At 45.9% G+C, this 20,268-nt stretch overlaps 1 protein-coding gene across 1 annotated transcript in view; it reads right to left on the bottom strand.

Moving 5' to 3' along the window:
* Positions 1–15,481, bottom strand: part of FLACC1 (flagellum associated containing coiled-coil domains 1) — a gene marked incomplete at its 5' end in the record, with an annotated part of 31,709 nt that extends 16,228 nt beyond the window's left edge. The window contains 4 exons of the mRNA XM_080797973.1: positions 1,207–1,340; positions 2,827–2,875; positions 8,724–8,798; positions 15,369–15,481. Coding sequence (XP_080654099.1) covers positions 1,207–1,340; positions 2,827–2,875; positions 8,724–8,798; positions 15,369–15,481 — 371 coding nt within the window. The remainder of the gene's footprint in view (positions 1–1,206; positions 1,341–2,826; positions 2,876–8,723; positions 8,799–15,368) is intronic.
* Positions 15,482–20,268: the final 4,787 nt, after the last annotated feature.

Raw genomic sequence — 20,268 nt, 5'->3', positions numbered from 1 at the left:
TAAGCTAGCCGGAAGTGGGGGGGGCATGGAGGGGAGTAGGGGGGAGGAGTGGGTTGGTTACCTGTTGACTAGAAAAGAGAATGTCAGAAATCTGTGAGGGTTTGACCTTGATTCAGTAATGACAGTTGAAATGGAGGAGGAAGAATTCAGAGGATTGGGAAGTGGGAAGGTGGGGGATGGGATCGATGCTGACGATGGTTCGCACATGGGACAAGGAGGTGATTTCAGAGCACGGCTTTCAGAATAGAGAACTGTGTTCTGTGTTTCTGAGTCTGAAGCCTCCATGACGTCGGGAAGTTATTTATCTCTGGTTGAGCTGGACTAGACGACAGTGGGCAGTGCTGTGTGCAGGGCGGCAGAGACGAGGTCTCCGTTTCAAGAGAGAGAGGATGTGGGAGGAGACAGAGGGAGAGACATGAATGAGATCTAGGAGGTGGAATGGATGTGGGGCTGATTTTACACAGCACTGGAGGATAGAGGGGGAAGGGTCTGAATGACAGAGCGGACGGCACCACGCTCAACGGGGGTGGCCCCAGCTCTGGCACCGTCTTCCACACGGTGCCTCACAGAACCTCACGGAGGCATGAACCGAGTGAGATCTTCGGGCATAATAAGAAAGAGATGCATCTCAGCCCCTCTGAAACCCTGACTTGACTCTTACTTTTTCCCTTTCCAAATTCAGACTATTTTACGAATAGGTCATCTGTTTGTCGCTCTAGGAACGATTGCTTTCCTTTGGGACAAATCATCCTACAGCCAGTCATTTTTCAGATCAGTTTCCTGATTTGAGCTTCATCCCATCTTGAATGGGATCGGGCAGAGGTGGGGCGTGGAGACGAGCTCGCAGGGATGAGGAGTGAAGTGACCTTGCACTACCTTCAGAACAGGGCCTGGGTACACTGGGTGTGGAAGTTAGGGGCTTCTCCCTGAGGCCAGGCCAAGCCCAGCAGGGATAGCCCTGAGAAACTGGATATATATTGGTCCAAGGATATTACCTGGAAAAACAATTTTTTTTAAGATTTTTAATTTATTTATTCAACGGACAGAGATCACAAGTAGGCAGAGAGGCAGGCAGAGAGGGAAGGGGAAGCAGGCTCCCCCCCGCGAGCAGAGAGCCCAGCGCGGGGCTTGATCCCAGGACCCCGGGATCACAACCCGAGCTGAAGGCAGAGGCCTCAACCCACTGAACCACCCAGGCGCCCCTACCTGGAAATTTTGATTTTGTCCATGATCTCTGACTTCAACTGCTTTTTCTTCTCGAACATTTCATCTCCCAAGGTGACGGAAATCTGCTCCCTATTTCGAATGAGGCGATAGCCAGGTGACACATTTATCACTTCCTGGGCATCAAGGTGGAAGGTGAGATAATATTGTAGACTTGGAGCGCTGAGATGCCTCCAAAGCTTCCACTAGAGTGGAGATATGGGGTGGGATTCCCGAGCCCACGTCCCTCCTGCGCCCTTCCCCTGATACCACTCCCCCTCATGCCTCCAGCCTGGATGTCTCTCCTGAGATCCAGCTGCGAGACTCAAGTGGTTTGTGGATGTCCCCAGAGATCCCTCAAGCTCAACATGGGAAAAGCCCTACTGAGGACGCCCCACTCGGCACTGCCCCACGCCCTGTGCCTCGTCTGTGTTCTCCACACGGCCGGAGGCCAGGAGGCTGTCAGGTGCCCTGGAGGTGGCTCACTTTTTGGAACTAGACAGGTCTGTGTTCAAATCCTTGCTCTGCCCCAACCAGAGTTATCTGTGTGCCTCAGTTTCCTCATCATGAGGAAAGGATAACTCTTCCTCAAAGGACTTTTGTGAGGAGTGCCAAGGTAACACGAGAAAATGTCTAGCACAGTCATGAAAACAAACAAACATGCCTATTTTAGTCCGTTCTTCTTCTGTTCTCCACTAGATCAAAGTCAGGAATCTGGCAGGGTTCCCAGCCAGCGGGGACCAGGATAAGACTGTAGCTTCTCGAGTTGTGCAGGACAGCCCCAGCCACCCCCGGCCCTGTCATTGTTATGTCTTAAATGTATCCCAGCTTCCTTTTCTCCTCTCTGCACTCCTGTGCCTGGCAGAGCCCAGGGCCACCTTCATCCTTCTCTTTGGCTTTGGCCATACCTTCCCAGCTGGCCTCTCTGCCTTCATTCTAGCTCCCCTAACATTCATCAGCCTCTCCATCTGGAGGGCAATTACATTTTTGTTATTTTTTCCTCACTAGTAAGGAACTGCATGATTTTTGTTTAAGGGGAGAAAAAAGAAAATAGATAAAACCAGAAAGTACTTGTAAAAAGCATCAATAATATCCCATTAGTTAATGTTTGTTTCTAGAAGGTAAATCTTACCCGGTGCTGGGCCTATGTCAGACCTGCAAAGGCTCCCAGACACCGGAAGGATGTGGCCCAAACTCCTGGGCAGCCACAGAGATCCTTCTGGGTTTAGACCCCATCTCTTTCTCCAGTAGGGTCCTGGCCCTGCCCCCGTCGGGTGCCCTGATGTGCCTCCCCCCGCCGCATCTTTGGGCTCCCAAGTGTGGCAGCAGGATTCTGACATGTGGGCATGAGCTGGGCCCCAGCCTGGACCGGTTGTCTGTCTGGGTTCCCGGGCACACTCTCCTTGCCCTACACAAGGCAGTAGCGAGTGGTAATTAGACGCTCTCTCTCGGGTCTAGCTGAGATGAGTTCCAGTCCTTTTCTGCCACTTACCAGCTACGTTATATGCAATAATGACAGCCCCTCCTCAGAGGATCGGTAGGTACGTGTAAAAGGCCTATGCCTGCACCCAGCAGCACTCCATAAGTGTTAGTCCCACTGCCCTCTGGGTGTTTTTTACTCACAGTAGGTAATGCAGTGCTCTCCTCCTGTTTTCCTAAATGGACTGTCACTCTGCAAGAGAAAGGCATCCTCAAAAAGCACCCAGGGAGCAAGGAAATGTTCAAAGCTTAGAGGCTACACCCTGACCCCGTCCATCTGTAAAACGTGACATCGCCAGAACGATCTCTGAGGCCCCTTTCCGCTCTCAAGATGTTCCACTCGAGGGACTTGGGAATGTTCAACGGTCCAGGGATCGGTATACACACTGTGATCAAAACGCAGGTAGTAAAAAATGGGGAGTTGACTAGTCATGCCTATTAGAACCACTCCTAGGATAAGAGCCAGGACACTCGGCTGAGACTCCAAAGGGCTCCCAAGGCACGTAATCTCAGAGGCACACGTTAGGGACATTGACATGATCTGCCCAAGGGCCTTTCCTATTTGCCCCAGAAATGAATGATAATGGGACCTGAAACAGTCAGGGAAGAGAATTCAGGATAAGCAAAAGGCTACTATTCTGAGATCCAGTGTTAATCCTTGTCATAATTAGCTGTTGTATTCAGGTGCAGGAACATGAATGGTAACAGGCGCCCACCTAGCAAGCTGTAAAGGGAGCTCACCGGGGAGGCTGAAAGACTGGAACAAGGGTAACGAGCTTCTGATGTGCTCGCAAGAATAATGAGGCTTCCGTATAAGCAGCCAGGGCCTCTCCCCTCTGCCTCAACACACGCAGACACACATATACACACACACACCACACACACCTTCAGGCAACTGCTATGAAAAGAGACAACTGAAGCCTGCTCTAGGAGTTCCGTTTTCCCCCCACGATCAACACAAACACTGTATCTTTACGGGCTGTGGAGTGGTTACCATGATGTGTGACCGTTCCCAAGTTTGCTGGGTGTGGGTGTGGGGCTGGGAGGATTTTTCCTGGTGGAGGCAGTTCCACCGGGTTTCATAAAAGTCTGGTTTTGATCCCACATCTCCCACCCTGGAAAGGGCCTCCAGAGAGGCACTGATGACTCTCTTGAGAAAAACAGCCCAAGGATTTGTCTACTCTAGATATGACCACCAAACTTTTATTTTAGCTGGCAAAAACATTACTCCTTGTAAAAAATGGGCATGAGTGCACAATATACATTAATAATATAATGGGGCTCACAGGCAATTTAAAAGATTTAAAACCACTGGGGCAACTGGGTGGCTCAGTTGGTTAAGTGCCTGACTCTTGGTTTCAGCTCAGGGTTTATCTCAGGGTTGTGAGATCAAGCCCCGAGTGGGGCTCCACACTCAGTGGGGAGTCTGCTTGGGATTCTCTCTCTCTCTGTCTGCCTCTCCTACCACCCCCACATGCTCTCTCTCTCTCTCTCTCTAAAATAAATAAATTTTGGGGACGCCTGAGTTAAGCATCAGACTTCAGCTCAGTTCATGATCTCAGGGTCCTGAGCCCCTGTCGGGTTCCCTGCTCAGTGAGGAGCCTGCTTCTCCCTCTGCCCCTCAACCCTGCTTGTGAGCTCCTGCTCTTTCAAATAAATAAATAAATAAATAAATAAATAAATGAATAAATAAATAAAATAATTTAAAAAATATTTAAAACCACTTAAAATACAACTCAATTCCTCTATCAACCATATGCTCCCATCCATAAACCAGAACCCTTTACAAAGCTATTTTGTTTGCTTACTCTGAATTTAGGAAAGCCTTGGGGTGATGGTGGTGGAGTGGGGTGGGAAATCATTGAGTAGCCTGGGTCTCTTTAAAAAGCTGCCCATGGATTGAGTTTGTCTTTTTTGTTGTTGTTTTTCTTGGTAGATCTCCTCGAGCACAGAGACCTCCCACAGCATTGCACTCAATTCAGAGCTGCTCCAAGGGTCAGAGTATGGCTTATGGGCACTTATTTTGTTGGGATTGTGTTTCACAGCTCTGAAAAGTAAAAAGAGTGGTCGATCCAGAATGCCTCTCCTCGACTCTCGTCTTTCCTTGTCAACCTACTCAGATGACTCCGACTACACTAACCAAACTATGAAATCACATTGATGCCAAAGAGCCTCACATTTTCTCATATGATGAATTCAAGGAGTGGTTAATGTATGCAAACCACAGTGCTCCTTTCCAAGAGAAATGGAATGAGATGTGATACTTTATATTTAAGGAGAGAAAAAAAGGGGGGCACATAAATACTGAAAATAGAAGAAGAAAAAGTTAAGTGCTATAAAGAATTACAGATAAAGCCATTTGCCAACTGTGTCTCCCAGTAGTTCAGAGCACCCAGCCTATTGCCATTTTTCAAGGCTCCTGATATATTAAAAAAAAAAAAAAAAAAAAAAGAATTGCTGAGGCAAGGGGATGACAATTATGTTGTAGTTCATATGTGAGAATTAAAACTTTTGAAATACAAAAAGTACATTGTATGTTTGCAAGGAAATTATAGAATTAGCAAAAAAGATGTCATTCACAGAGATGTGTGTCTGAGGCTGGAGGTCCAAGTTAAAAGTTGACGGGTGAACAGATTCTTCATGTCCTCATTTGTAGGTCATGTCAGTGTCTACCTGAGCCCCTTCCTGTGAACCCTCCTGCTCCCAACTGCTCCGTTGCCCAGCCTCACTCAGTGCTGACTCAGTAGGACTTGGAGACTGGCTGACGTGGAGCCCCAGTGAGTAGGGTCTCCCTGGAAAGTTATAAGTACGGTGAACAGGTCTTTGAATTTTAGAAGTACCCACAAATTGTCCCTCACCATATTGCAAAGCAGGACTAGGACAGTGTTAGCTGGGGCTAATTGGTGGGCAGAGTGGAGCTGTGGGTGTGAGTTAGGTCGCGCCCAACAAGGGGTCCGGGGAGACCGAGGCCTTGAGCTTGTCTATGAATTGGGGTCCGGTAAGACCCACAGGGGTGATCATGCCAGGAGTCCTACCACACAGAAGGCAGGAACTAGGAACCAGCTCACCCACACGACCATTCAGTTGATCCCTTGCTATGAATGGATCCCACTCCGCTCAGACTTTGTCACCTCCACCACTGAAACAATCCTCTTCGCTGTCACCAACGACCTTCAGGCCATTCAACCCAACAGTATTTCTTAGCCTTTATCTCAATTACTTTTCAGCAGTATTTGACACAGATAATTAGACCCTCCTTCTTGGAACGTTTTTGTCATTTTGCTTCTAGGACGCCAGGTAGATAATCCTTCATCTCCCTCACTGGCCACTCCTTGTCAGTCTTCTTTTGGGGTCTTTCTGACCTCTCAACCCTGGAGTGCTCCTAGTTTCTGTTCTCCCACCTTTTCTGACTTCCTGGCTCCACTCCCTGCCTTGGAGATCTCATCGAGGCCAGGGCTCTAGGTCTCCTGTGTATGCCCATGACTGTCAAATGTGTATCTGCAGCCCAGACCTCTCTTCCAGACCCATATATCCTGCTTACTTGACATTGCCACTTGGATAGTGCGAGGCATCCAGAACTTTCTACGCTCAAACCCCTATAAACATGCACCTCCTGCAGCCTTCCCCAATTGCAGAAAATGGTAATTCCATCCTTCCTGTTGCTCAGCTCCAAATCTTGAAGTCATCATTGCCTCTTCCTTTTGCCTTTCTCTCGTACTTAACACCCATCCCATTAGCAGGTTCTACTAGTTTCTATCTTCAGAATATATCTCAAGGCAACCACTTCTCCTCCTCTGTGTTGTTTCCACCAGGTCCAAGCACCATCTTCTCTTGCTTGTGTCCCTACAATTACATCTTATCTGGCCTCCCTGATTCTACCCTTGGTCACTGTAGTCCGTTCTCAACACAGTAGCCAGAGCGGTCCTTTGAAAATGCAAGTTGGATCAGGTCACTCTTCTCAGAATCCTCTGATGCCTTTCTGTCTATAAAGGGCTGGATTGGGTCCTCTGAAATGTCATATGTGGCAGTCCTAATCCCTAGTACCTCCTAGGGCCTTTAAAGGGGGATTAAGACAAATGAGGCGACTAGGGTGGGCATGAATCCAACCTTACTGGTGTCCTTGTAAGAGAGTCAGGACACACACAGAGACACAAGGGATGGGCACCCGCAGAGAAAAGACCATATGAAGAGGCAGCAAGTAGGTGGTTATTTACAAGCCAAGGAGAGAGTCCGGAGAGGAAACCAACCCTGTGGGCACTTGGTCTTTGACTTCCAACCTCTAGAACTGTGAGAAAATAAACTCCTGTTGTGTGAGCCACACAGCCTGTGAGTTTTTTGTTGTTGTTTGTTTGTTTGTTTGTTTGTTTGGCTATGGCAGGCCTAGCAGCTAATACACCGCCCCTTTCGAAGTAAAAGCCAAAGTCCTTACACGGTCCAGCAAACTTTACTGTACGAGTTTCTTTTCTTTTTTTTCTTTTAAAGATTTTATTTATTTATTTGACAGACAGAGATCACAAGTAGGCAGAGAGGCAGGCAGAGAGAGAGAGAGAGAGAGAGAGAGAGGAGGAAGCAGGCTCCCTGCTGAGCAGAGAGCCTGATGCGGGGCTCGATCCCAGGACCCTGGGATCATGACTTGAGCCAAAGGCAGAGGCTTTAACCCACTGAGCCACCCAGGCACCCCCCCCTTTTTTTAAAAGATTTTATTTATTTATTTGCCAGAAATCACAAGTAAGCAGAGAGGCTGTACGAGCTTCTTATTGCTGCTCCAAAAATTACTACAAGCTCAATGGCTTAAAACAAAACCAATTCATTACCTCACAGTTCTAGGTGTCAAAGTCTGAAATGGGTCTTACTGGGCTAAAAAAATCTAGGTGTTGACAAGTATATATTTCTCCCAGAGACTCCACAGGAAAATTTGTTTCCTTGCCTTTCCCAGCTCCTAGAAGCTTCCCGTGTTCCTAGTGGCCTTTTTTCTCCATCAGAGCCAACAATTGCCTCACATCTCCTCTTTCATGCAGAAGGAACTTGGTGATGACTTTGGGCCCACCCGGATAATCCGGGATGATCTGTGCATCTCAGAGTCAGCTGATTAGCAAACATCATTCCATCTGCAACCTTAATTTCCCCTTGATGAGTAACGGAGCATAATCACAGTTTCCAGGTTTTGAGATATGGGCATCTTTGGGGGGTCATTCTTCTGCCAACGACATTCATTATCCCTGCTACTTCTCTCACCTTATCTCCCACCACTGTCTCCTTACACCCTCCACTCCTGCCACACAGGCCTCTTTGCTTTCCTGGAAAAGACCAAATGGGCCAAATGGGTCCCCACTCAGGGCCTTCGTACTTGCTGTTCCCTCTGCCAGGAGTGCTAGTCCCAGTCCTGCTGTCCCTTTTATACAAGGATTGCCCTGAACTCCCTATATAAAATCACAACCCCACCCTCACCACCCCCTCCTCCCTTTCCTGTGTTATTTTCTACGCTGCACTGGGACGCATCGGCTGTATTAACTTGTTTCTATCTACCCTCCCCGCTAGAATGTAAGTTCCAGGAGCAGAGTCTCTGCTATGTTCGTTGCTGTTTCCTTGCACCTGAAACAATGCCCAGCAAATAATAGGGGCTCAACAAATATTTTCCAAATAAATAAATATATTGAATAACAAGATTCATGCAAAGGCCTAAAACTAAGTCATACTTCTAAGTTTATAAATGATGGATAACAGTTTGATTTTTGAGTAAAAACAGATCTACAAGCTACAGAAAAACTTAGACATAGAAAAATAATCAGTAAAAGAATGAGTCACCTCCATAAATACCAGGGAGGCTCCCCAGGCTCTTTGCCTATGACAAGCATTGCATATTGTTCATTGTAGGGCAGGAAATAGCACCTCTCAGGGCCACCCTACCCGAGAGCTCATTTGTTGTGACTTTGAAAGCTGTGGGTGCAGAGGGTCACACAATTTGCATGTAGATCAGAAGTTTGGGGGAAATCCTAGTGGATTCTAGCAATTCCTGCCCCCAGGGACATAAAAATACTCACTTCGGGGCAACAAAGGGTTTTGTTGTTGGTTGAACATAACTTTGTTTTTTCGCAGCTGGAGGAAGAGGAGATAGCCTGCAAGTGAAAAATAAATGAAGAAAGAGAGAAAATTAGAAATTCAGAAACCTGGAGGGAGGAGTCAAGATGGCGGAGAAGTAGCAGGCTGAGACGACATCGGGTAGCAGGAGATCAGCTAGATAGCTTATCTAACCAGTGTGAACACCTATAAATCCAACGGGAAATCGAAGAGAAGAAGAGCAACAATCCCAGAAACAGAAAATCGATCACTTTCTGAAAGGTAGGACCTGCGGAGAAGTGAATCCAAAGCGACGGGAAGATAGACCCCGGGGGGAGGGGCCGGCACCCGGCAAGCGGCGGAGCGACGGAGCACAAAATCGGGACTTTTAAAAGTCGGCTCCAGTGGGAGACATCGCTCCAGAGGCTAAACTGGGGGGAAACCCAGGCGGGGTCAGCATAACCCCAGGACCCGCAGGGTCACAGAAGGACTGGGGGCGTCTGAGTGCCGCAGAGCTCGCAGGTATTGGAGCGGGGAAGCCGGCTATAGCGACAAAGCCGAGGAGTGAGCTCTAAGCCCGGGGTTACCTTGTGCCGGTCGCAGGCTGGGTGGGCTCGGAGCGCGGCCGGAGGCCACGGAGACAAAAGCGACCCGGCGCTGTTCTCCAGCTCCAACAATTGACTGCTTTCCTCGAGGCGCGACCGCAAGCCAGGGAGGCGGGGCTATTGGGCGCTTTGCTCTGAGAGCGCACTGAGGAGCGGAACCCCAAGCTCTCGGCTCCTCCGGGCCGGAGACTGGGAGGCCGCCATCTTCATTCCCGTCCTCCGGAACTCTACGGAAAGCGCTCAGGGAACAAAAGCTCCCGAAAGCAAACCCGAGCGGATTCCTTAGCCCGGCCCCTGGCAAGGGCGGTGCAATTCCGCCTGCGGCAAGGACACTTGAGAATCACTACAACAGGCCCCTCCCCCCAGAAGATCAACAAGAAACCGATCCAAAACCAACTTCAGTCATCAAGAACAGCGGAATTCCACAGCAGGAGAAAGCAAATCCTACCTGGACAAAATGACAAGGCGGAAAAACTCACCTCAAAAAAAAAGAACAAGAGGCCGTACCGAAGGCTGGAGACCTAATCAATACAGACATAGGTAGCATGACAGATCTAGAGTTCAGAATGACAATTCTCAAGGTTCTAGCCGGGCTCGAAAAAGGCATAGAAGATATTAGAGAAACCCTCTCCGGAGAGATAAAAGCCCTTTCTGGAGAAATAAAAGAACTAAAATCTAACCAAGTTGAAATAAAAAAAGCTATTAATGAGGTGCAATCAAAAATGGAAGCTCTCACTGCCAGGATAAATGAGGCAGAAGAAAGAATTAGTGACATAGAAGACCAAATGACAGAGAACAAAGAAGCTGAGCAAAAGAGAGACAAACAACTACTGGAACACGAGGAGAGGATTCGAGAGATAAGTGACACCATAAGACGACACAACATTAGAATAATTGGGATTCCAGAAGAAGAAGAAAGAGAGAGGGGAGCAGAAGGTATATTGGAGACAATTATTGGAGAGAATTTCCCTAATATGGCAAAGGGAACAAACATCAAAATCCAGGAGATGCTAAGAACGCCCCTCAAAATCAATAAAAATAGGTCCACACCTCGTCACCTGATAGTAAAATTTACAAGTCTTAGCGACAAAGAGAAAATCCTGAAAGCAGCCCGGGAAAAGAAGTCTGTAACATACAAGGGTAAAAACATTAGATTGGCAGCGGACCTATCCACAGAGACCTGGCAGGCCAGAAAGAACTGGCATGATATATTCAGAGCACTAAACGAGAAAAGCATGCAGCCAAGAATACTATATCCGGCTAGGCTATCATTGAAAATAGAAGGAGAGATAAAGAGCTTCCAGGACAAACAAAAGCTGAAAGAATTTGCAAACACCAAACCAGCTCTACAGGAAATATTGAAAGGGGTCCTCTAAGCAAAGAGAGACCCTAAAAGTAGTAGATCAGAAAGAAACAGAAACAATATACAGTAACAATCACCTTACAGGCAATACAATGGCACTAAATTCATATCTCTCAATAGTTACCCTGAATGTTAATGGGCTAAATGCCCCAATCAAAAGACACAGGGTATCAGAATGGATAAAAAAACAAAACCTATCAATATGCTGCCTACAAGAAACTCATTTTAGACCCGAAGACACCTCCAGATTTAAAGTGAGGGGGTGGAAAACAATGTACCATGCTAATGGACATCAGAAGAAAGCTGGGGTGGCAATCCTTATATCAGATCAATTAGATTTTAAGCCAAAGACTATAATAAGAGATGAGGAAGGACACTATATCATACTCAAAGGGTCTGTCCAACAAGAAGATCTAACAATCTTAAATATCTATGCCCCTAACATGGGAGCAGCCAACTATATAAACCAATTAATAACAAAATCAAAGAAATACATCGACAGTAATACAATAATAGCAGGGGACTTTAACACTCCCCTCACTGAAATGGACAGATCATCTAAGCAAAAGATCAACAAGGAAATAAAGGCCTTAAATGACACACTGGACCAGATGGACATCACAGATATCTTCAGAACATTCCATCCCAAAGCAACAGAATATACATTCTTCTCTAGTGCACATGGAACATTCTCCAGAATAGACCACATCCTGGGTCATAAATCAGGTCTCAATCGGTACCAAAAGATCGAGATCATTCCCTGCATATTTTCAGACCACAATGCTCTGAAGCTTGAACTCAATCACAAGAGGAAATTTGGAAAGAACGCAAATACATGGAGACTAAACAGCATCCTTCTAAAAAATGAATGGGTCAACCAGGAAATTAAAGAAGAATTGAAAAAATTCATGGAAACAAATGATAATGAAAACACAACAGTTCAAAATCTGTGGGACACAACAAAGGCAGTCCTGAGAGGAAAATATATAGCAGTGCAAGCCTTTCTCAAGAAACAAGAAAGGTCTCAAATACACAACCTAACCCTACACCTAAAGGAGCTGGAGAGAGAACAACAAAGAAAGCCTAAACCCAGCAGGAGAAGAGAAATCATAAAGATCAGAGCAGAAATCAATGAAATAGAAACTAAAAAAACAATAGAACAAATCAACAAAACTAGGAGCTGGTTCTTTGAAAGAATTAATAAGATTGATAAGCCCCTGGCCAGACTTATCAAAAAGAAAAGAGAAAGGACACAAATAAATAAAATCATGAATGAAAGAGGAGAGATCACAACCAACACCAAAGAAATACAAACAATTATAAGAACATACTACGAGCAACTCTATGGCAACAAATTTGACAACCTGGAAGAAATGGAAACATTTCTAGAGACATATAAACTACCACAACTGAACCAGGAAGAAATAGATAACCTGAACAGACCCATAACCAGTAAGGAGATTGAAACAGTCATCAAAAATCTCCAAACAAACAAAAGTCCAGGACCAGACGGCTTCCCAGGGGAATTCTACCAAACATTTAAAGAAGAATTAATTCCTATTCTCCTGAAACTGTTCCAAAAAATAGAAATGGAAGGAAAACTTCCAAACTCATTCTATGAGGCCAGCATCACCTTGATCCCAAAACCAGACAAGGATCCCACCAAAAAAGAGAATTACAGACCAATATCCTTGATGAACACAGATGCGAAAATTCTCACCAAAATACTGGCCAATAGGATCCAACAGTACATTAAAAGGATTATTCACCACGACCAAGTGGGATTTATTCCAGGGCTGCAAGGTTGGTTCAACATCCGCAAATCCATCAATGTGATACAATACATTAATAAAAGAAAGAGTAAGAACCATATGATACTCTCAATAGATGCTGAAAAAGCGTTTGACAAAGTGCAGCATCCCTTCCTGATTAAAACTCTTCAAAGTGTAGGGATAGAAGGCACATACCTCAATATTATCAAAGCCATCTATGAAAAACCCACCGCAAATATCATTCTCAATGGAGAAAAACTGAAAGCTTTTCCGCTAAGGTCAGGAACACGGCAGGGATGTCCGTTATCACCACTGCTGTTCAATATAGTACTAGAAGTCCTAGCCTCAGCAATCAGAAAACAAAAAGAAATTAAAGGCATCCAAATCGGCAAAGAAGAAGTCAAACTATCACTCTTTGCAGATGATATGATACTATATGTGGAAAACCCAAAAGGCTCCACTCCAAAACTGCTAGAACTTATACAGGAATTCAGTAAAGTGTCAGGATATAAAGTCAATGCACAGAAATCAGTCGCATTTCTTTACACTAACAACAAGACAGAAGAAAGAGAAATTGAGGAGTCAGTCCCATTTACAATCGTACCCAAAACCATAAGATACCTAGGAATAAATCTAACCAAAGAGGCAAAGAATCTATACTCAGAAAACTATAAAGTACTCATGAAAGAAATTGAGGAAGACACAAAGAAATGGAAAAATATTCCATGCTCATGGATTGGAAGAACAAATATTGTGAAAATGTCTATTCTACCTAAAGCAATCTACACATTTAATGCAATCCCTATCAAAATCCCATCCATTTTTTTTAAAGAAATAGAACAAATAATCCTAAAATTTATATGGAACCAGAAAAGACCTCGAATAGCCAAAGGAATATTGAAAAAGAAAGCCAAAGTTGGTGGCATCACAATTCCAGACTTCAAGCTCTATTACAAAGCTGTCATCATCAAGACAGTATGGTACTGGCACAAAAACAGACATATAGACCAATGGAACAGAATAGAGAGCCCAGAAATAGACCCTCAACTCTATGGTCAACTAATCTTTGACAAAGCAGGAAAGAATATCCAATGGAAAAAAGACAGCCTCTTCAACAAATGGTGCTGGGAAAATTGGACAGCCACATGCAGAAAAATGAAATTGGACTATTTCCTTACACCACACACGAAAATAGACTCAAAGTGGATGAAGGACCTCAATGTGCGAAAGGAATCTATCAAAATCCTTGAGGACAATGCAGGCAGCAACCTCTTTGACCTCAACCGCAGCAACTTCTTCCTAGGAACATCGCCAAAGGCAACAGAAGCAAGGGCAAAAATGAACTATTGGGATTTCATCAAGATCAAAAGCTTTTGCACAGCAAAGGAAACAGTTAACAAAACCAAAAGACAACTGACAGAATGGGAGAAGATATTTGCAAATGACATATCAGATAAAGGGCTCGTATCCAAAATCTATAAAGAGCTTATCAAACTCAATACCCAAAGAACAAATAATCCAGTCAAGAAATGGGCAGAGGACATGAACAGACATTTCTGCAAGGAAGACATCCAGATGGCCAATAGACACATGAAAAAATGCTCCACATCACTCGGCATCAGGGAAATACAAATCAAAACCACAATGAGATACCACCTCACACCAGTCAGAATGGCTAAAATTAACAAGTCAAGAAATGACAGATGCTGGCGAGGATGCGGAGAGAGGGGAACCCTCCTACACTGTTGGTGGGAATGCAAGCTGGTGCAACCACTCTGGAAAACAGTGTGGAGGTTCCTCAAAAAACTGAAAATAGAGCTACCCTACGACCCAGCAATTGCACTCCTGGGTATATATCCTAAAGATACAAACGTGGTGCTCCGAAGGGGCACGTGCACCCGAATGTTTATAGCAGCAATGTCCACAATAGCCAAACTGTGGAAAGCGCCTAGATGTCCATCAACAGATGAATGGATAAAGAAGATGTGGTATATATACACAATGGAATACTATGCAGCCATCAAAAGACATGAAATCTTGCCATTTGCGATGACGTGGATGGAACTAGAGGGTATCATGCTTAGCGAAATAAGTCAATCGGAGAAAGACAACTATCATATGATCTCTTTGATATGAGGAAGTGGAGATGCAAGGTGGGGGGATTTGGGGGGAGGTAGGAAAAGAAAAAATGAAAAGATGGGATTGGGAGGGAGACAAACCATAAAAGACTCAATCTCAAGAAACAGACTGAGGGTTGCGGGGGGGAAGGGGGACGGGAGAGGGTGGTGGGGAAATGGACATTGGGGAGGGTATGGGCTATGATGAGTGCTGTGAAATGTGTAAACCAGACGATTCACAGACCTGTACCCCTGGGGATAAAAATACATTATATGTTTATCAAAATAAAAAAATTTAAAAAAAAAAAAAAAAAGAAATTCAGAAACCTGTTTCAGCACTCTCAGATGAGGTCGAGGGCTGCCACGACGACTCAAAATCAGAATATGTGCTCCAACTGCTGAAATCTTTAAAGTCTGGAAGGTCTTGGGGAATCTCTAGCAGAAGGAGGTTTAGTTGAGGTTCACTTCCCAGGGGACCCTGGGTTGGCAGCATAGCTTGTCCCCCATGGGGACTATGGGGCCCTTTGGTTAGAAGCCGCCCTTTCCCTGCTGCGCTCACTCTGAGATTTCCTCATTTAAAATGACACTGAGCCTAAGCAGGACTGGCAGGAGCCACGTGCTGCCAGGAGGTGGGCTGGGAGAGCTGCGTAAATGTGGGCTTTCTGGCCTCGTTGGGATTTTGTTGCCTGGTTGACTGGACGTATTGAAAGAGAAAGAAGCCTGCAAATGGAAACCTAGTCCCCGGGTTCTATTTCATGCTTGTATTCCTTACTTGGGTTTCCCTGTGGAGGTCTTGGTCGGGGGCCGAGGGGTCTTGATTAGCTTCCGTGGTCCCAGGTTCCAGGGGTCCCAGCAGGTGCAGTAGATGAGAGGGTTGGGGTACATGGCAGGCGGTCAGAGGGACTCTTGGCTGCTAGATCAGGAAGCTCTTGCTGAAGTGGGAAAGTACCGGCAGAGAGTTACACCATTAAGAGTCAAAGCAACAACACCTAGAAACCAATTAGAAAGGACCCAGCAAAGGCCCAAAGCACAGATGGTAGGATGGTAGATTCTGGAATCTGTTGATCTGGTGCGAGGTCTTGACTACAAAGTAACATCCCATCCTTTGGCACCCCAGAGACTTGACCTGAAAGCAATTTAAAATTTGCCACCCTTGAGTGCTTACTGAGAGCCGGGTACACAATAAATGGTCGATTATTGTTATCCCAGTTTTACAGAAGAGAAGCCTGAGGCTCAGAACGATCACAGGGGTAGCAAGTTGCAGGGCTGGGAAGGGCTGGGAAGGGCTGGGAGGTGGACAGGAATCCCAAGCCCGTATTCCGTCTGGCCACACTGGCTCTCCCTAAAGCGAGACGTTCCTAAGGTAGGTCTTGCACTGAAAATTAACTCTGTTACTCAAATTACAGTGCAAGTGAGTGTCTCAGTTTCTCATTCCTGTTCACCTGCCCTATTATAAATCAAAACTCTTCCTTCTTGGCTCCGTGAAAACAAAAACAAAAATCCCTATTATTTGCATAGAAGACAACTCACAGATAAACAGGGAGGCTTGACTCATTTGTTTATCTTCTTTGTTTTCCAGAACACCACTAAAATGATAGTATAGGATTGTGAGACAATAGAAAAAATATACATTGGTCTCTGCCCCCTGTTCCGGACACAGGGGTCCTGAAACACTCGTGAATCCCAAGTGATAAGAGCACTAGAAGCATCGTTCTAACGAGGCAGTTCTGCGTGGGCTCCAGGATGCGGGCTGGTCACCAGAAAAACAAGACATGATTAAAAAGTTAAGAGTTTTCAGCCTCAGTCCCTGTCCCCATGCAGCAAGGAGGGGAGAGGGGCTGGAAATGGAATTCATAACTGATCATATCATGAGGAAATCTCCATAAAATTCCCAGTGGTATGGGGTTTGGTGAGCTTCCAAGTTGGCAAACATGTCCGCACCGGGAGGATGACTCACCCAGACTCCATGATGATGGAAATTCCTGCACTTGGGACCCTCCCAGACCTCACTGCTTGTATTGATTCACGCGGCTGTTCATCTGCATCCTCCAACTTATCCTTTAATAAACCGGTAAATCCAAGTAACTGTTTTCCTGAGTTCTGTGAGCTGTTGCAGCAAATTATCTGAACCTAAGGATGGGGTCATGGGAACCTCTGGTTTGTAGCTGATGGTCCAAAGCCCAGGAGGCAGCAACGGCACAGTTTGCGATCGGCATCTCTGGCAGCTGGGGGCAGGGCGCGGGGCACGGTCTCGGTGGACTGAGTCCTTACCTGTGGGATCTAGAGCTACCTCCAGCTGGAGAGCGTCAGAATCGAGGGAAACTATAGGACTCCCAGCTGGTGTTGCTTGGTGGGGGAAAACCCACATACATCCGGTGTCATAAGTGTCGTGAGTGTGGTAGCCGTGTGAGAGCAAAGGAGACACGGAGGAGGAAGGACTGGCTTTTTTCCTAATTCAAGGACTAAAAGAGCTTTCATTCAACTAGAACGGGGAGAGTGGGAGAGGAAAACAGAACTGTACAAGGGTTGTCCATGCAAGTTTGATACAGTAACTCCCCCCCACATTCCTCGGCACACCCTTGGTAGCTGAAGCCTACAGGCCTGCAAAGTGGGTACAAACCAGAAGGGGCTAATAATTCCCACACCGAAGACCCCCAAAGACTCAGGACTTGGAACTGGTGGATTGTTGGATACTATGGACAGGCCTCTGGCAGATCTGTTAGAGCACGTAGTAGGCCAGGGGTCGGGCCCTCCCCGCAAACATGTCCAAGCACCCATCCCTGGAACCTGTGGATAGTCCCCTGACGTGCAAAAAGAAGATTTACAGCTGTGATTAAGCTGAGGATCTTGAGAAGGGAGATGACCCCAGATTATCTGTGTGGGCCCAAGGTCATCACAAACCTCTTCATGAGAGGAAGAGTCAGAGTCAGAGAAGAAAATGTGATGATGGAAGAGGAGGTAGAGTGATCAAGGAAGGGCCACAAGCCAAGGAATGTGGGCACCTCTGTAAGCTGGATAAGGCAAGGAAATGGTTCTCCGCTAAAGCCTCCAGAAGGAACCAAGTCCCGTCAACACCTTGATGTTAGCTCAGGGAGACCCATTTCAGACATCTGACCTCAGAACTGTAGGAGAATAAATTGGTGTTGTTTTAAGCCACTAAATTTGTGGTCATTTTTTACAGAGCAGTTGTAATAGGAAACAGAGCAACTGGGGTGAAATTACCAATAGAAACATAGAAACCCAAGAAAATAAAAATTGCCTGATGATCCCAAGTTAAAAATATAATGGAAGAAAGTCAACGTGATTGTAGTAAGGTACTCACTCATATATGTTAATGCAAACACTTAATAGTGATTTAACTGAAAAGTGAATTGGGACTACATTCGAAGAGTGGGGGAGGGCGACGGAGGGCGGGCATTTTAGGGCCGAATCCCCATCTACCACACCAGGAAGTCAAGACAATGGCTAAAACTGAAGAATTAACAAACGGAGTGGAGGCAAATTACTCAGAAGTATGAAGTTAAATTCAGAAAGAAATAGCTTCGAGGGTTGAAACTAGCTGTGCCTAAGCAGCGTGCCGAGGAGTGGAACCGAGAAGTGAGGGGCGGGGGTGGGGGGGAGGGGGCAGAAACTCTAACTTTTCATTAATAAACTTGTAACACAATTTAGTTTTTAAATGATATCAGTGGATTAGTCGATAGAAAATGAAAACCAATGCCAAAAAATGTTAGGAGAACCAACAGACCCACAGAAGGATTACGACGACAGCAGATTCAACTCAAATGTCAAAGGCTGGTTTCCCACAGGATACTGGAATAAATTTACGAATCAACTGAAAAACGAAACAAACTTTTTTGTATAATGTGACCAGTGCCTGAGAAACCATTGCATGGTTTATTGACTTTCAGAGCAAAAGGCAACCAATAACATTGAGTCCATTTTACAGATGAGGAAACAAACTCAAAAGGGGTGACTCCTGGGCTGCCTGTAAATGTTCATTTAAGAACAAAAATACTGGGGCACCTGGGTGGCTCAGGTGGTTAGGCGTCTGCCTTTGAGTCAGGTCATGATCCCCAGGTCCTGGGATAAAGCCCCACATCAGGCTCCCAGCCCAGTGGGGATGCTATACTCCCTCTCGCTCTTCCTCTGCCCCTGCTTGTGCTCTCTCTGTCTCGGTCTCTTTCAATGAATGAATAAAATCTTAAAACAAACAAACAAACAGCAAAAATACTTACAGGCTCTTGTCGTCAGGACAATGCTAGCTGCTGTGGGATACTGCACGCCTGCACCCTGCCCTTGGGGAACTTGTCGTCCCAAGGGCAGCCATCAGAAAGGGAGCTGAGGGGGCTGTGGAACCAGGGTAGGAGAGCCGGCCTTGGGAGAAAGGCAGGATGTACAGGTGGAGGTAGGCCTGCAGGATGGGCTGGCTCAGGGTGCTGCGCGGCCAGGAAACTGGGTAAACAGCACGAGCCTTGAGACCGGTGACAGGGCCCCCCACATCTAACTGTGTTCTGTTGTGCTTGGGGGCCAGTCAGAAGATCTCAGGGAGACAGGGCCAGGGAGGAAGCCGGGGTGGACAACCCAGGCCGAGAAGGTGACACCACAGGGGCTAGAACTCAGATGAGCCTGAAAGGAGGATATAGCCATGGCAATAAGGGAGCTCTGCTGCTGCTTCAGATCTGGTGTCTGCTTCCTGCAAGGACAGGAACCAATCCTGACCTTGGGCAGCTTGGCAGGAGTCCCTGGTGTAGACAGTGAGAGGCCAAGGAGGCTGGCTCTCAGCGCTGCCTTTATTCCATTTCTTGCCTGACCACCCACACTGTGCGGTTCCTGAAGGGCGGGACTCCACCAAGTCATTCCCTGTGTCTCCATGGAGACTGGCACAGTAACTTGTCCACAATGGGTCCTGACTAAATATTTGTTCCCTGACTGATAAACTGAGTGGCTCTCACCACCGGGACCGACTCAGCAAGGAGGAAGGAGCTCCACGGAGGAGCTGCAAAAATGTCATCATTGTCGCAACGTTATAGATAATATGAAAAATTAGAGTTCAAAAAACCAAAATGACTGGTAAATGATTGTACAGCCACTCAGTGGGAGTCTTACATAGATTTTAACAGATTATTTGACAGCCTGTGAGAACATGAGGAAATGGTTAAGAACAAAGATATAAAATGGTATATATGCAATGGATACAATTATGTAAAAGTATGTACCTAGATGCACAAAAGTTTGAAAAGAATATGGTGATAAATGAAAATTGGGCAAGAATGTCAGGATTATGGGTTTTTTTCTTCCTCCACAACATTCTTTACTAAGATTTTCCTTGGGTTCTGGAGTCAGGTGGGCCTGACTTTGCATAATAGCTTGTCTACTTAATAGCTATGGGACCTCAAGACATTTATTTTTACTTTTCTGGGTCTCATTTTCTTCATCTGCAAAATAGGGACATGGAAGTTCTGCCTCATCGGGCGGTCATGCACATGAGATGAGACCATGTCAGAAAAGCTCTCAGCACACTGCCTTGTACACGTTAGGTTCTCAAAAGCTGGTAATTGAGTTTAGGAATATTACAAACCCTAGTGGTATTTTTGTATACAGAAGCTTTTATTTCTAATATTTGGAGATAAAATGTTTATGTGTGTATGTGTGTGTATGCATGTGTTTGTGCA

The sequence above is a fragment of the Martes martes genome (genome assembly GCF_963455335.1).
Source record: "Martes martes genome assembly, chromosome: 3".
Taxonomy (NCBI): domain Eukaryota; kingdom Metazoa; phylum Chordata; class Mammalia; order Carnivora; family Mustelidae; genus Martes; species Martes martes.
Note: the sequence above shows the minus strand (reverse complement) of the source record. Positions and strands in the feature narration are given on the sequence as shown.